Source organism: Acipenser ruthenus, chromosome 13 (genome assembly GCF_902713425.1).
Source record: "Acipenser ruthenus chromosome 13, fAciRut3.2 maternal haplotype, whole genome shotgun sequence".
NCBI classification, from domain to species: Eukaryota; Metazoa; Chordata; class Actinopteri; order Acipenseriformes; family Acipenseridae; genus Acipenser; species Acipenser ruthenus.
Genome location: NC_081201.1, coordinates 31,374,233 through 31,391,860, shown reverse-complemented (window position 1 = coordinate 31,391,860; position 17,628 = coordinate 31,374,233). Strand labels below are relative to the sequence as shown.

Here is a 17,628-nt window from a genome sequence, read left to right as displayed (position 1 = left end):
ACTTTTGTTTAATCATTCAAGGTGTCCTGATTAGCGTGATGTCAGAAATGCATTAAACCATCTTCAAACTAACAATCCCCCTTTTCATGCACTGATATAACGTGTACTCAGCAACTCAATGAATGTTATGTGTATTATTTTCAAGACTGTGTATAATCAGCCTCAAGTGAGCAAGTGGGAAACATTGTGGCTTAGTTGTTATTTGGTATGGCCTGGTGACTGGAGAGGAGTCTTTGAGGAAATATAAGATGCAGTATGACCTTGTGGGGAGCTGAAAGACAGAAGCAGCTTGGACCAGTGTCTAGAGCAAATGGACTGGTGTGAACAATCAGCCTCTGTGTTCTCATTTTATCTTCCTGTTTGCAAACACACCTTTTTTATTTGTGGGTTAGTCCCCCTCCCCCCATCGCCCCACAATGCCAGCTATGTGGACTGATGTGAATCATAGCTTTGTCTTGGCTCCCAAACTCTGGACACACCTCTTACTTTATAAATGACTACCACTCAGGAACAGGTCCACTTCTGGGAAATCAGTGTTCCACTCTGGTCACAAGTGAAACAAGTTCTGAAGTCTATGTTCAGTTGGCAGTGGACCAGTGAAAAACTATACCCCAAATTTTTAGCTTCATGGCAGCTTTGTGCTGGATAAGCTAAGTTAGTAATCTGAGATGGTAAGGTAAAAACTGTAAGACTCAAGTAGACATGAACAGTGTTAAGAAGTTAATATTATAGATACTAACAAAAACATACATCGGTACCCCTGGCTAGCACTGTACCCTGGTCTCTCTCGTTCATATTACATCTTGAGAATATTCCTCATGTAGACTGTGGGCATAATAAATCCAATAACATTCTCCTAGTATTAATATACATTTAATGATTTTGCTATAACCCTGTGCCATCAATAAATAATTAGATAAACATTGCAGATTTGCATGGGGTACCGCGTTCAGTCTACTTGGCTTAGTCTATTGTTTAATGCAGGTGCATGCAATTGTCAAAGCCAAAAAGGATAGCCGAAAAAAGCTTGTTCAAAAATATTTATTAAAGAGGCCAAGACATAAAAAATGGGGCTAACTTTTATTGCAACAGTTTTTATAATTTCTACAACTTGTATTATAATTTCTGTAATATACAGATCCACCGCCACCACTGTAAATACAAAATTAGAACTATCAGTAACGTGAAAAGGCAGATTACCATGACCTACATTCAAAGTACAGGCCACACTCTTTATAATGCTGTAGTTGGGAGCCAGAGCTAAGAGGCCATGCAATTTGTGTTCTACCTTACAATGAGATTACAAGTGCCAGTGTAATAGCATCAAGGGGAAAAAAGGAGCCATGACTATACCAACTTATAAACTGTTCTGTGGTGTAAAGGGCTGCCTTCTAACGAGGGGGCACTGTATGTGCATGTAAAAATGTAACTATGACATAAGTACGTATGCATATACACAGGGACAGATGGGCTCCTCCAAACATGAACGGAGTGATGTTTAATTGACAATTAAAAAAAAAAAAAAAAAGTAGGTGATATTAAAATCAAACAAAACTTTTTTTTCTGTCGATTGCTTTTTAGTAACTCTCAGGTTGAGTTTAGTTAACTTTGAAACTCGAAAGCCTCCTGCCTGTATAATTCCCAGCATTACAGACCTCTCAGCAAACATGTGTCTACTTAAAGATGTATATAAACATTCAGTTGAACATTCAGCTTCAGAAAAAGACGCTATCTTGTGTGAATACCTTCGGTTCCACACAGCATCAGGAGAGAATGCTATACATCATCTGTCACTGGCTCAAATATCCATGGCAGTGTCCGAGACAAATTCCCAGCATGGAAACTGGGCCTCTCTAGAAGAGAGCATGTCTGCTCAATATGGGTGCCCTGTTAAATATCTTCAAATAAGGGCATATCCAGCTGAATTCGATGCACCATATATAATGCTGCTGATCTCTCACCAACAATCGGTCATGTATAAAATGCTCAGTCATTTTCCCTCCCAAGCATCCTCACGCTGTTTGGCCACCAATCGCTTTTGTTCTGGGGGAACAAAAAATATAATAAAATAAATATAAACCTACATTTTTAATATCACACCCACAGCGTCATGACCGTTCAGGGACAGCGTTTACATTAACATTAGTAAGAGCAAGAGACGGTGGAATGTTGTAAGAATTGCTGTAATTTAGATTACTACACTTTTTAGCATTAATGTGTTTTTGTCCGATAACACTGAACCTTTGCTTTGGACTTCGATCCATGACACATGAGAAAAGCGTGGCCTCCAGAAGCCTAGTGAAGTGGCAGGGGACAATGCCTGGTTTAATAAGCTGTGTGCCGCTTTTAATCTTCTATCATGGACAATGCCTGGTTTAATAAGCTGTGTGCCGCTTTTAACCTTCCATCATGGACAATGCCTGGTTTAATAAGCTGTGTGCCGCTTTTAATCTTCTATCATGGACAATGCCTGGTTTAATAAGCTGTGTGCCGCTTTTAACCTTCCATCATGGGCCACTGCATTTTTTTGAGGGGGTAGATCAGGATCATTTAGAATATGCAGACACTTGGGAATGAAAGCTGTTAATCCACATGATTAAAGAATTGTACAGAACAAATGATTTATCGTCTTTGTATATTTGTACTTTATAAATCAGTGGGAAATTTAAAAAAAATAAACCAAGAAACCAGAGAGAAGAAGAAAGTCCCAAGAGGTGGTCTGGGTGGGAGGGGACTTTAAATAGCCCCTGGGGGATGCCCTAATAGTCTCACCTCTATACTGGTATTTATTAAGACCTTTTCATACACGCTTGCATGTTATTATTCACCACAGTACAGCCTCTGTTGAACCACACAGCATCAGGGCAACCCTTGTGTGCTCACAATATATCTTTTTCCTTTTTTCCTTTTTATTCTACTGGTGAATTTAATGACTGTGAGAGACGAGAGCCTGAAAGGTGAAGGGCGCAAAAGCACAGAGGACATGAGGAATGTATTGCCAGTTGAAATAAAGAAGCTAACAGCACTGTAGAAAGGGGCTCACTGTCTGCCCTTCCGTCTACAGTGCAAGTACAAACCAGGGATAGATCATCCACAGAGCAGGAACCACTCAGGAATTGTGCTTGCTAATGGTGATTGACTTCCAGCACTTGGGACTGATCACTTTTTCTGTCCCCAGCAATTATATGAATACCCTGAAGCAAAAGCTTAAAAAATAACTACGTTCTTAATTTGTATTAGTCAATCTTATAGTATCTTTAACAAACACAAATCTACTTCTAAACACACCATCCTTTTTAAATCAATGTAAATTAAAACAAAACCACATAACAGTGCAAGCTTTCCTTACTGTACAACCGGGGAAAATTGCTTGGAGTGTAAAGGGTTAACATCTAAAATCTGCTGCAGAGAACACACAAGCATTACTTGAAGTACATCCCCATCCAGTGGTAGAAATAGGAAACTGCACCAGTGTGACACTTAATATAGAAACATATACTGTGTTCTCACCACGGGCTTCCTGCAGTTTCCTCTTCTCTGCATCCCTATCTTCTCGGCTCTGGGGGCTCCGCACGCCCAGCGCCCCAATAACCAGCCTTCTGGCCAGAGCTGCACTGGTCTTGGGGCGCTCCTTTGCAGGCAGGAGGTAATCTGAAGGAGGGGAAAAAAAAAACACAACACACACACAGACAATACTCAATTATTTATTTTATAATGCAGTTGCCAAAGAAACAATGTTCCAAAATCAAGACCTGATAGGAGTTACTCATGTTGATTAAACTGTTTAGAACCCACCTGAACATCCCCTGGCCTTAGCTTTCGTCGCAGCGGACGCCTGTGACAGTGGGCGGACCTTCAGCAACGGGTGTTTTGTTCTCAGGGCGTCTCGTGCTGGATTAACAGAGCTGGGTTAGAGGTGTGAGTGTGTATGTATGCTAGTCTTTCCTGTTGAGGAAGAACCACTAGTGTGCAAAAATTAGAGTTCTCACTGTGCCCAACTTTTTCAAAGATGGACTTTAAAAGGAAGGACTATGTTCGATCTGTGATTAATTTCTTATGGCACGGGAACAGGAAAGCACATTGGTACATTACTGCACAATGTAAATGTAAACATTTTATTATTTTAAATAAAATGATAAACACCAATTGTTGCATTTATTATTTAAACTACTAAATACAAATGCAGGTACAATGTTATGCAACAATTTAACCCTGCATGGTTCTGCGTTAATATTTAATAAACAAAAATACAAATCTATGCAAGTGACAGTAAAACAGGTGTAAAAGCCTATGTACATTTTTTTTAATATCACTAGACAACTCACCGGCTATGGGGCTGGAGAAGAGTCCCAGTGCATGAGTGTCATCCACCCATTGAATATCAAACCCCTTTTGCCTGCATATGAAACCAAAATTAGTGTCCGATTTAAAGGTGATATTTACTCCAGTTTTCCACTAAAAGTATTTTCTTCTATATTAGGCTATTATCCAGATAGAATGCTCCTTTTACTCCACCCTCAAACAGAGGTTCTCTGCTCACAATTAATACCCACTGGAAGCTGTTGAAAGTTCGGAGCAGATCCTCGGTTTTGAACTCTGAAGGGAACTCGTAGATCTCAACGATGTGGGACAACTCATCCTCTCTGAGCTCCACCTCGGATTCGACTGCCCAGTTGTAATAATCAAATCTGGGCTCCTGGATGGACTTCTTTACCTTCCCCTGATCTTGTGATATCTGAAAGAGAGATTGCAACCAGACAGAATACACCATCAGAAACTAGACAACACCCCAGCACAAAAAACCAGCTCCTGATGTTCTTAAAATAGTCTATCAAGTTTTTTTTTTTAAAAGGAGGTAGTGTGTTTTTGCATGCTACTTTAGTTAAGAGCAAGGGTTCTAACTGTATACAGCTGGTTCAGTTTTTATCTGGATAATTCAAGTCTTCTTGGAATCATAAGGTTTATTTAAAATGTACATTAGAAGCAATAACTCCACCAACTAAATTGCTTCAGCTTAGTTATTTATAATGCCCCTTTCCTCCCATTCATCAATCTGAAGAGGAAAACAAAGCAGTTTGTCAGAGAAACCTTGATGAACGGAGGACCAAATTTTTATGTACAAAACTGACAGAAAAAAGCTTAAGGCATTTGTGCATCATTCACGAAGAACACACAGTTACCTCCTCCAGTAGATGGGGGTCCAGGCAATCTCCCTTGTCGTTAAATAGGGTGTCCCAGCTGTCTGACTCCTGGTCACTGGGATCCTCTCTTAATGCTGTACTGATAGAATGTTCCAAGGTTCCCGAGTCTCCATTCAGTACCTTCTCAACATACCAAGTCTCCTCAGTCTGCAAGCCTGTCCCTTCTGTGCTGGAACAATCAGGGGTACCTTGGGAAGGTGTTGTGTTCTCTGTGTATGTGTTACTCTTCACCCCTTCACCTTGTCCTTCTCCCAGCCCTGTCCCAGGGCAGGCATCCTCTTCCTGACCTGCACTCACTGCTAAGGGCCCCTTCACTGTCACACCCATACCAGACTCTGTCTCGAACAGCCCGTTACCTACAGCTTCACCAAGGGGGCCAGATTTAGAAACACAGACTTCAGTTTGGATGGCCTGCATGTTTTCCTCATGAGAACAGCTCTGAGGTCCGCCCAAGACAAGGTGTTCCAAAGGATCCAAATCATTTATTTTATTTCCTGCCTCTCCCTCTTTATCTGCTATCCCTCGATTTCCTGTGTCTTCCCTTGTTTCTGTTTTTTTCTCCCCATCGCTAATCCCCTGACTCACCTCTCTCTCACCATCCAGTTGCTTCTGACTTTCACTACCTTCCCTGTCCCTTTTCATTTTGCTTCCCCCAGTACTCATGTTACCCTTTTTCCCCTTATCCTTGACCTGCCTCCCTTTCCTCTCCCTCTGCTTTTCCCCACTCGCTGACCCACTAACCTCAAGGGGCCTTGCTCTAGTCTTGCTTTGAGCCTGCCTCTTGGGCTCCTCACTAGTAGAGGGGCGTAGGGCCCCTTCCTTCAGCAGCTCTCCTTTCTTCTCCTGCTCCCCATTCGCTTGCTGCCTTCTAGGGACATAAAGTGCCCTGTCTGGCTTTTTGGAGTTAATTTGCTTCCTTTCCTCCTCCTGGTCCATTACCAATCACGACAACCTACAGAAAAAAAGCATTATTTATTACCACTATTTAAAAAGAAAAGACTTTCATCAGAAAACACCTCATTGTGGGCAATTCAATGAACGTCAGACTACTAGCAAGGCTGTGACGATGAAACTTCTGTGTATTAGTAAAAACACATCACAACAAAAATCTGTTTATCCTATATAAGCAAATTCCATGCAACAAACATACTACATGAATGGAATGGGGTAGTACTCTCTGCTCCAGCAGCTTCCTTACAAGGAACAGCCCTCAGGGAATTGCTTCCAACAAAACATTGTATTTATGAAATGGTCTGTGACTAATTTAATGTTAACGTTTTTTTATTTTGAAAATGAGACTTGAAAAGGATGAAATAACTTGCCAGCAATTGTGTACAGTGTGAGCGGTCAGCAGTCAATCTGAACACACTGTTTTATATTCTACAAGAGAAATTAAATTGGTTTTAACGTAAATTATATTTTATCTAAAGAAAATCTAAATTTATTTTTTTCTCTATGTCTGTCACATTTATGGCTGGCTGTAGTGAGATCAATCCAACCAGGAAAGAGCAGTAATTAATAGAGAGAGATGAGGGATGGGGCTCTACTCTCCTCCTCTCCCCTTTCTCTCTGTCTTCTCTTATTTATAGCCCTTGTCAGTCTGTTGTTGTGATTATGGATGTCATAAGGCAATAAACCGCTCTGGGATCAATAAACCTGAAATTAAAAAATGTACTTCCGCAGCTAACTTTCATCTTCAAGGAAGCAAGTGCCCCATATCTGTAACATCACTGGAAATGAAACCAATAAGGAATAAAGAAAAAGAATTACATGGCCAACTGCGCAAAACACATCAACCTACTTTAAGCATAAATTATGCATAACTCAGTGAGTAATACAAAATTGCATTATACACACATGTTGATACTGAAATTCTTTATTTTAGGTTATATGTCAGTTACACTGGTTTGAAAATCCAAATCAATCTGAAAGTGAGGAGGGTGGGGGGAATTTTTTTTTTTCATATTGTCTGCCCCATTTGACCAGCTGAAGATCTCTTGTTACTGTAGGTGAGGTGAGGCGAGGGGGGCAGGGTTGATGAATCACCTTGCATACACACCACACAGAGCCTGCATTTCCACCAGCGCCCCATCCCAGAGAAGAGATTCATTATTTGTCTCCCCTTTTACTCAGGAAGTAGAATCGATCAGAAATTAATTGCCGTACTCTATGGGTCTACCATTGAGTGCAACGATAGGAGGGAAGATCCACAATTGTGACAGCGCTCTGTCTTTGAGTAACACACTTTCCCTGCATCACTTTGAGATGCCAAGAGTCACCTGGAAATTATGCATACAGTGGCCTTAGTTCCCACTCTTTCCAGCAAGGGACTCATTCCCCTTCAACTATAGATATGTTAAAGTTATTAACAACATTTATTGTCCTTGAAAAAATCTACAAATCTGACTTAAATGTCAGAGTAGCCTGTGAAGCTACTTATGTCCAGACAGGGGCCTAGGAAGGCTAATGAAAGGGCTTGATGCCATTCTGAAATATATACAAAGCAGTTGCCATCCCCATAAACATTTTATTATAAACAGAACAAAGTTATAATCTAATTTATTTCTCTGATTAGACATTGAGAGTAAAACTACTAAATAAATTAATAATATCTTCTAAAACAAACAAACAAAAAAAAAAAAACAACAACAATTATTATTACATGACACAATAACTTTAGACGTGGTCATCACTTGCTTAAAAATGAATAATTTGGGAGGGATTTAATCAACAGTGAAAAGGACAAATCATGGTAGAAAAGCACACAGGCTTTCCATAAACAGCCCAGTGGGTGTAAAAACGCTAAGCGGTTTTATTTTTGGTCTGGATTTGATTTACATGTAGTACACATTAAACTATTTTCCAGGAAAATGGCTCACTTTGGAAGGGATTCCAGGCAAGAACAGTAGTTTTAGTATCCTCCAAGAAACTATCTGTCTCATTAGCCTATACAAGAGATCTATACGTACATAAATACACAATCTTCTAACCTAACACAAATCAAATACACACTCAACGACGAATTGGCCCCCGTATTGCTCCACCTGTTGAAATTCTAGGCTCGCTATTCTCCAACTGTGCCCTTTTTCAAACTGGTCCATACAGTCATTACTTTACTCATTTTAAAATATATTTATTAGAACAGTAGGTACCGATATGCATTTCAAAATTGTACAGTTTGCTTCACAAGTTACTTATGTAGTTTATCGATGCCTGTCGTTTTAGGGCATATTTTACCAGTCCCTAGTTTAAAATGTTTCCTTGTTTTGGTTTTTACATATTTTTTCAATTAAATTTAATTTTGAACTCACCGCTACAGACCTATACATACATAAATAAAAACCAGGAAGCGCAAACAAAATAATATCTTTTTTTTTTTTTTTTTTAAACACCTCTCTTTTGTTTTTAGGAAACATTCAGCACGTTAAATGAGACCAGAAAATAAATGCAAGTTATAGTTTTTAAGGGTACCTTGTGTGTTATTATTTTGTTTTCTGTCCAAGCCCGGCTGGTGAACAACCGATGTTTAGCCTTCACTTTCGCAGGGCGTCATCACGCACTTCCAAAAATAGGAATTCTGGGAGATGTAGTTTTTTGTTTCCTCCATCACGTACAGTAGTATAGGTCTCCAAACTGGTGGCCCACCACTCTTTTTACCAGCAAAGCAAGCAGCCCATTTACTGGATTCCAAATCAAAATGGAAGCTCAACCAGCCATGTTTTGTTGCAGGGAAACATGTACCCCAAATCGGCATGTTTACTGGCAATACAAACCAATCATCTACAGGCTTATCTGCCCTATCATGTCATGCCAGTCTCTACAAGAAACAAGGCTAGTTTACTAAGAAGAAAGTCATACACTGATAAATTAAGTAGACCCTCCAATGGGAACCAAAAAGCTATTGGATATGAAGCAGCCTTTTCACTTACTAGGAACCAAAAAGCCCCTTACTGGCAACCAGCTGGGGACTCAAAACTCATAAAAATAAACATTAAAATATATTAATGCCTACAGACTACATACTATTCCTGGTATGTAATAATGAACTCCAAGGTATGATTTGAAGATTCAGATTTGTATGTGTATGCTAATTGTACATAATTAAATGTACTGAATATTAACATTCATTCTAAATATATATATATATATATATATATATATATATATATATATATATATATATATATATATATATATATATATATATATATATATTTTTTGACACAGTACATTCATCTATATTTATCTGGGTTTTTTCTCTGAGATCAGTTATAAAACACCAAGACTATTATACCAGCCAATCAATATGTGAACATCAGATTTTTTATACAATGTTATAGCCAGAAGAGCATAAATCAGATATTATACGCTAAATTAAAAAATGATTTATAGCAGTTAAAAACACGTTGATATTTCAGGGTTATTAATTATTTGTTGAACTGGTCGCCGCATATATCTAATACTAGTTTCTTATGCCTTTTATGTTTAACCAGTTATGATTTTGTAAATCTTATTAAGCACTGGAGAGCTGCGTATAGAGGGTGGTCATTGCTAAGATGTATTCTCTAACACTCAAAAACTCAAATGAACAACAAAAAGGCGTGACTTAATTTAGTTTACAGTTCCATTGTTGTGGGACCCCTCGTTGGCCGACCTCTGGTTTTGTTCCACCTGTACATGTCATTGGGTTAAAAAAGTGCTGCTGCTATTTCACTTGAATTCCTGGATTTTTGAGGGCAGATCTCTGGTTTATATAATTAAACATCTTTCACATTAAAGGGCTTGTCACACTATAGGGCTATTCAAACTATAGCGTTTATTCGCTGCGTAGGGTAAAAATCGAATATGGGGATATTACCTTTAACACTTGAGCGTCATCGCTGCGAAAAAAAATCGAAAGATTTGGATTTGGAAAAATTTGGATACAATCTGACAGCAATATGGATCGGGTGCAAGCTGTCTATGGTTATTACTCTGAGGAAGAGAAAGAAAGAGAAGAATGTGGATTCATCCTAACGGGAAACCCTAAGGGAGTACCACCTTGTGCAAGAGCTGAAATATACGGTATATAGATATATAATCTCAAATTGTGGTATTGGTAACAAATAATCTCAACAATGTTATTGGCAATAAAAACATTGTTTAAACAAAATTAGAAGTACAGACAGGACTACTAAACACAATCATTTCGATGAATCCTGATGTTTTTTATTTCTTTTTTTATTAATTTTTTAAATAAACAACACAGTAAGCACAGGTAGATTGTACAATGCAGATGTAACGTCAGACAGCACAGACAGTGTTTTACATTATTGGGGAAAATATACATATAACATACTGATGCACAATGAAAACGCTAGTCTAAGTTTTACATCAATAGCTCATTGGGTACATACATAATGTTATTTACATTTTAAATAGTGAGCAGATAGGTTCATTGATTGTTTGAGTAGTATTGTTCCTTGGGATAACAAAATACTGAGCTCAAGTCATGTGATTTCATAGAAACGCCAGGTGCTCAGTGTTTGGTATTTGAGTTGAGTTAAAATTGCCAAAATGAGTTGATTAAGAATCTGTATAAAGAGACATTCAAAAATACATTATTTTAATTAACTCAAGAACAGCGAAAGATACAACCATGCCCCGCTTGAGTAATGAAGATCGCCTGGTTGCTATCGGCATGATTGAAGGGGCCTGTCTGTGAGAGAAGTTGCCCGGAGAATGAGATGTTCTGCTTCAGCAATCAGCAGACTAGTCCAGAGAAACCAGGAAACCAGCTCTGTGAGGGACAGGCCACGTCCTGGGAGGCAGAGGGTCACCACACCGGCCCAGGACTGTCACATCTGACTGATCCATCTGCGTAATCATTTTCAGACTGCAGTGGCTACAGCACGAGAAATTCCAGGAAGAAATAACCTGCATCAGCAGAATGACTGTAGCTCGCCGTCTGCATGAAAATGATTTGCATGCTCGGAGGCCGTTCAGGGGTAACATGTTGACAGCTGAGAGACGAAATCACCGTCTTCTGTGGGCCAGAGAACATCTGAGGTGGCAGCAGAGAGAGTGGTGGAGTGTTTTATTCATTGATGAATGCCGTTTTGCTCTTGACAGACCTAACGGAAGACAACGTGTGTGGAGACGTCATGGTGAGCGTTATGCTGACTGTTGCGTTATTCAAGCCAACCAGTGGGGTGGTGGAAGTGTGATGATGTGGGGAGGAATCTCCTTTAACACAAGAACACCTTTGGTGAAGATTGAGGGCAACCTTACTGCTCAGCGATACATTGACGAAGTCCTTGAGGCAACAGTTTCTCTGTTCCTGCAAGCCAATCCGGAAGTGTCGATTTTCCAGCAGGACAATGCAAGACCACACAGTGCTAGGATTACAATTGCACGACTTCAAGAAAACAATGTCGAGGTCTTGCCATGGCTAGCTTTTTCTCCTGATCTGAGTCCAATAGAACACCTGTGTGACCAAATCACCAGTGCCATCCATAGGAGGCTGTGCTATAATCAGACGTTCCCCCATCTTGCCAGTGATACTTGACACGCAAGTCTGAATACAAAAATAACAGCGAAACGTCAGGCGTAAAAACACAGCGAATAAACGCTATAGTGTAAATAGCCCTTAAAGATTTATGGCACAATTCCGAATCAGATTTTTGGTGAGTGCAATTTAATTGATATTCAATGCAGCCTCACTTTCCCTCCTGCTACTCCCCTGCAGAGAGGCCATGAAGCCAGCAGCATTGCAGAAGATGGAGGATATTCGACTTGCTAAAAATATGTATTTATATACATATTAAAGGTGCAGTGTCCCCATGCAGTACAAAATATTATATTACCAAGAGAATTACCATTCAGTGTGGAGTAGTGGTTAGGGCTCTGGACTCTTGGCCAGAGGGGCGTGTGTTCAATCCCAGGTGGGGGACACTGCTGCTATACCCTTGAGCAAGGTACTTTACCTAGATTGCTCCAGTAAAAACCCAATTGTATAAATGGGTAATTGTATGTAAAAAACAATGTAATTGTATGTAAAAATAATGTGATATCTTGTAACAATTGTAAGTCGCCCTGGATAAAGGGGTCTGCTAAGAAAAAAAATAATAAAAAAAAAAAAGATAATATTTATTGATTTGATGCAATTATTTTAAACTAACTAAAAACTTATCAAGATATGCAATGTGCTTATTTGAGGGAATTGGAACATCAAGGTGATCAAAAACTGTGGGAAACTTGGGTCCCTACCTTACAGTTAATTAATCTGTGGACAGTAAACAAACTGGACTGCCAATAATCTGAAGGCTTAATTATGGATTGAAGAACTGGTCAACAGACATCACAGATTTTTATCTGAGTGTAAAACTGATCTTGGAAAATTAAGTCATAACAAAGTTAGAAGACGGTTCCAGCTAATCCTTAATCACTTTTAAGGTTGAAAAAGTCTGTCAGTTTTAATAAAGTTTCACCATTTCTTTATATTGTGTGTAGTTTTACTCTTGGGAATGTAACAGTACAGTCCCATTGAGGTTCACATGTGGGATGTGTAAACTGGGTAAATCAATGACGACCTATTTTGTTATTAGGCAAAACATCAATGTGGTTTAATGGAACATGCATTCACCACGATAAATCTGATTTATTCATCAGTCAAGAAGTACGTGAAGATTTGAGGAGGTGTCATGATGCATAAACGTTCCATCAAGTGGCATAGTTTACCAATACCTCTGTGAGTTCACTGAGCAGGGATTCCACACACTATTTTGAACTGTGGATTACTGCAAAGGTCACAGATCAGGTCCCCAGAGCTGTATTTTTACACTCTCCAGAGCATAGCATTATGGATGCTGCATGATGGGTCTGCAGAACAATACACTTAAACCCCAACAACTTATTTCCTTATCATGGGGCAATTGATTGTTAAGTTTTTCAGACTATTATTTTAACTTTGACTCGCATGAAAGTGATTTATCCTAATTCCTGCCGCACAAGAAGTTAATTTATAGTGTGGTGGCAGGATACATTAGCTTCACTTGATACGAAGCAAAAATAAAATCTGGAAAACTAGCAAAATACAAAGAACTTGTGAGAACAGTGTAAGATCCAACTCCTGAAATGCAAGGAGAGGTTTTAAAAGCTGATGTCCCCAGATCATTTTGAAACCTTCTTGCCACTATGCTACATAGTTACCTGCAGCAGTAGGGGGTTATAATTTATAAATGGTGTTTTTGTAATAACATTTCATATGAAACACATAAAGAGCTGATATCATTACGTTATTAAATATAGTGCATTAAATGATAATTCAATTCCATTCAGAAATGACAAAAATATAGATTTTCATTATAAAAATGAAAATTCCCTTAATTTTTGTGTGACCTTCAGCCATTGAAAGGAGGTCAGCTGGAGCATCCTTTGTGGTTGATTAACCAGAGAAATGCTAATCTGGAAATAAAAATGAATTGATGAGGGACTTACATTTACGATCATTCTGACTGAGGCTGTTCTGTGCTTCACACACACTCTTTATATTAATAAAGGTGCTCCCAATCCACCAACTGAATCACAAAAAACAGTTTTGAAAATTTGAATTTATCTAGTTGAAGACCATCTTTTTGTTGACTCCAGTTTTTAATTAACTCTGTGTAATAAACCTGTGAAACAGTGAAAGAAAGTGGACATAACGAAAGCTACAGTACTTGATTATGTATATTTAGAACAACTACAAACCTTTAAATAGTTGGAACTACTTCCAGAAAGGACCAAATATTGTTTACATAATTATAATACTAATCCATTCATAAATAATACAAGTACAGCTATCCATGCAGCTGCATTGTACAGTACAAGTATTAACTTTAGGCTGTTACTGTCAATTTAGAATGTTATACTGAATTGAAGTTGCAGGTATAGTGTAGTTAAAAGCTCCAAAAACATTTAAACTAAAGTTAAACTAGTAATTATCTGAATGCACTTTCAGTTCAACTGCAGCTTAATAGAAGGAGGATAACCCATATTAATCTGATATATGATTTTATAACAAGTTATAGATATGGATCAGGGAAGGTGAAATTAAATCCACCTATAGTCAGCAGAAGACTGGACAGCATGATCCTGAAATATACTGAAATCATCCATCTATTGGGATTCCATTGATCTCCCCCTCTGTCTGTCAGCCCCTTTCTCTATCAAGCTTTCCTGTGCACTATACTGTACTAGAAAAACACCAGCACAAATCAGAATGCTCCTGGCAGGACACGCCCATAAAACCTCCTTATTGGTCAAACCAACTCATTAATATTTACTGTGCCCTACTATGATTGGCTAGGCTGTTAGACAAGAGCTTGCATAACTGAGAAGTTGTATAAAAACTAGAGAATTTTAGTGGCTAGAAAAGCACCAGAGCTGAAGTTTTGGCAGCAGGCTGGTAGAAGACTGATCTTTCAACTCTGTAAGTATCGGAGCTCTTTATTGCTCTTAGACCAGTGCTGGCAGGGCTGTTACAACTACTGTAGATAGAGAGGAGAGTGGACTGGGCTGGGGGCTCACTCCAATGCAGGTGCACTCTATTGCAAGTTCTTATTCCATTATAAAATGTATGCAACAGTACACTTTCAAAGCATGTTTAATCATGTACAAATCATTTGTGTAGTTTATTTATCTGTTTATTTGAACCCTTCTTAGCCCCCGCCCCCTCCTCCTCCAGTGGTTGTAGTGGGTTTCTTTATTCTCTATTTGTTGTTTTGACTGCTGGACTACCAAGTTTTTCTACAAGGTTTTTAACTCCAACTATGTGTGCATCCAGGAAAACGACGGGTACAATATTAGAAACCTGCAAATGGATTTGTTCTGTGCTCTATACAAATAAACTGGGTTATATTCCTCATTGTTATATTATTGATTGAAATATTTCTGGCACAGCACATCTGTATAAAAACATTGGGTTTTATAATGGTCTCCGTAACACTGAATTTGTGATCTATGTTTGATTATGAAACTCTTCAGCCATTCAGGTGTTTGTCCAATGATATCTGATTATTGTGCATTGCTGTGTATAGTTTGTCTTTTGCTTATAAGCAATCCTTAAAGACTACAAGCACACTTATCTTGGTGTATTACTGGCACAGTGATTTAAAGAGCCATTAACTATTATCTCACAATTTCCAGGCGCTTTCTGGGTCATTTATAACAGAATTTACTAGTATAGGTTTGAAATGATAGCCGCAATTTTAAAATCTGCTACAAGTAAAAATCCACAGTTCAGATTAGTAAATGTTATTATCAGTCCATGCAAGAGTGATGACTTTCTTTTTTTGTGTGTGCAGCATTTCCTATATAATCCCAATTATAACAGCATTAGGATTTTGCTGTACTAGAGAGAAAATAAATACTTAAATTGCTTGTTACAAGAACAGAGCTTTTCAAATGGAGATTCTGTTTCTAATGATGTGGGTTTTTTTTATTATAGCACGGACCAGTCCCTGTATCTTACACACTACATTAGGTTGTATATATGAATATAAAACACACATTACCCAACCACTAGTATTGGGACATCATTGGAAAGTAGTGGGGCACAAAAGATCTATTTTAGTGATCTAAAGCAGAGTTCTCAAGGTCAGTTTTACAATGGCTATATTCTCGTAATTTGATATAGAAAAAAAAGATGCTGCTAACTAATGAAAGAAAAACATGCAATATAATAAACGCATATTACTGTACAAAATGTGTAAATGTGCACTGTGATTGTTTGCAATGTGTTTCCCCATGCTTATACTGTCCCATGCGTTTGCTATGCTCTGCAGTGGTAACCTTGGTGTTTTCCAATGCTTTATCATACTTACCTCAGATTTAGCTTGCTCAGGATTTCACTATGTTTTTGTTTTACTTCACTTTGCTATGCTTTCACCATGGTGTACTGCAGTATACTTTAATAATGTTAAGCTATAGTGCTTGGAGGGGCATATAAGCCTACACTGGTTCTGAATCTGTCCAAAAGGTCTTAGTTTTTGACACCTCTTCGAGACAGATCTAAATACCTTCACCAAACCCCATGATAAAATTAGCCTTGTCCCATGTGGTATATATATATATATATATATATATATATATATATATATATATATATATGAAAGAGAGCATAGTTTCAAAGGACATTTTCAGATATGTTTCTACTGTCATCATATCTCTTTCTGATGGTTACATTCCAGTACTTTGACAGGACCAGCTCTCCAGCTCTAGTTGTCAGTCTTTCACCATATGCATATACAATGCAGGTATTGTGTACCGTCACTATGCATTGACAATAATCCCAAAGTTTCACGAGATGGCTCAGGCTCTTTAACAGATACGTTGCTGATCTAGCCCGTGTTACATATGGTCAACTGCAATAAACCTGCTGTCCACCTCAAATCTTCATTCTAATGCTCTCTGCGTTACAAACTTGTTCTAGTTCATTAGCCATCATGTACTCAGTCAATAGGCAATGGATAATATGAATGGAAAATGGTTGCAATATTGTAGATCTATTAATCATTCCATTTCTATGTGGGTTTGTCATCCTTTTCTTAAATAAGCTACTAAAGATGTAGAGATAGACGGTTTGGGAATACGTGTTTAATAATTATTACTTATGGACAAAAAAAAGTCCAACAATTTAACAAACTAATGGATTGTATGTATTATTATATCATATTAACACTATGCATTTCATACATTTTACTGTGGTTTACTATACTTCTCTGTACTTATGGTTTACTGCACACTGGTGTTAAACCATATTCTGTTCTTGATTATTTTTATGGCCTTTTTATATTACTTGTATATTGCTTCAGTTCTAATGAGGCTACACTGCCTCCCAGTCCTTCAGCTATAATTCTACAACTACTAGACCTTACTGCCTCCCAGTTCCCCATTTCTAACCACTAGGCCACTTTGCCTCCCAGTCCCTCAGTTCTAACCACTATACCACACTGCCTCTCAGTCCCTCAGTTCTAACCACTATACCACACTGCCTCTCAGTCCCTCAGTTCTAACCACTAGGCCACTTTGCCTCCCAGTCCCTCAGTTCTAACCACTATACCACACTGCCTCTCAGTCCCTCAGTTCTAACCACTAGACAACACTGCCTCTCAGTCCCTCAGTTCTAACCACTATACCACACTGCATCTCAGTCCCTCAGTTCTAACCCCTAGACAACACTGCCTCTCAGTCCCTCAGTTCTAACCACAAGGCCAGTCTCTCAGCTCTAACCACTAGACAACACTGTCCATGCTGCTTCAGAGAAAGCACACTGTTTAATTTTGTACACATTTTTCCAGTCTGTGTTTGAAATCAAATGACAGCAGTCTTTTGCCTCAGATTTTCTTCTTTGTGATTATTTCCTCTCGCCGCAGATTGCTTTAGCTTGCCTCTTTGCATCTTGTTT

At 38.6% G+C, this 17,628-nt stretch overlaps 2 protein-coding genes across 3 annotated transcripts in view; one reads left to right on the top strand and one right to left on the bottom strand.

Annotated features, from left to right (window-relative positions):
- Positions 1 to 1,022: 1,022 nt before the first annotated feature.
- Positions 1,023 to 8,808, bottom strand: LOC117418052 (uncharacterized). The gene is made up of 7 exons (XM_034030598.3): positions 8,673 to 8,808; positions 5,181 to 6,153; positions 4,554 to 4,735; positions 4,326 to 4,396; positions 3,796 to 3,891; positions 3,511 to 3,651; positions 1,023 to 2,043 (listed from the first exon to the last, which is right to left on the bottom strand). Exons 2-7 carry the CDS (start codon positions 6,135 to 6,137, stop codon positions 1,991 to 1,993), a joined length of 1,500 nt encoding a protein of 499 aa, XP_033886489.1. The 5' UTR covers positions 6,138 to 6,153; positions 8,673 to 8,808; the 3' UTR covers positions 1,023 to 1,990.
- Positions 8,809 to 14,592: 5,784 nt separating this feature from the next.
- LOC117417773 (cartilage acidic protein 1-like) overlaps positions 14,593 to 17,628 on the top strand; it is a 29,650-nt gene continuing 26,614 nt past the window's right edge. For both annotated transcript variants that reach the window (XM_034030067.3, XM_034030068.3), the window contains exon 1: positions 14,593 to 14,652. The gene's annotated coding sequence lies outside the window, so the exon portion shown is untranslated. The remainder of the gene's footprint in view (positions 14,653 to 17,628) is intronic.

Bases quoted from the DNA above. Each gene is read 5' to 3' on its own strand.
- LOC117418052 (XM_034030598.3), bottom strand. From the start codon at position 6,137: ATGGACCAGGAGGAGGAAAGGAAGCAAATTAACTCCAAAAAGCCAGAC. The intron at 4,736-5,180 runs GTAACTGTGTGT...TCTCTCTTTCAG, and splicing joins ACCCCCATCTACTGGAGGAG to ATATCACAAGATCAGGGGAA. The intron at 2,044-3,510 runs GTGAGAACACAG...TTGTTCCCCCAG, and splicing joins GAAACTGCAGGAAGCCCGTG to AACAAAAGCGATTGGTGGCC.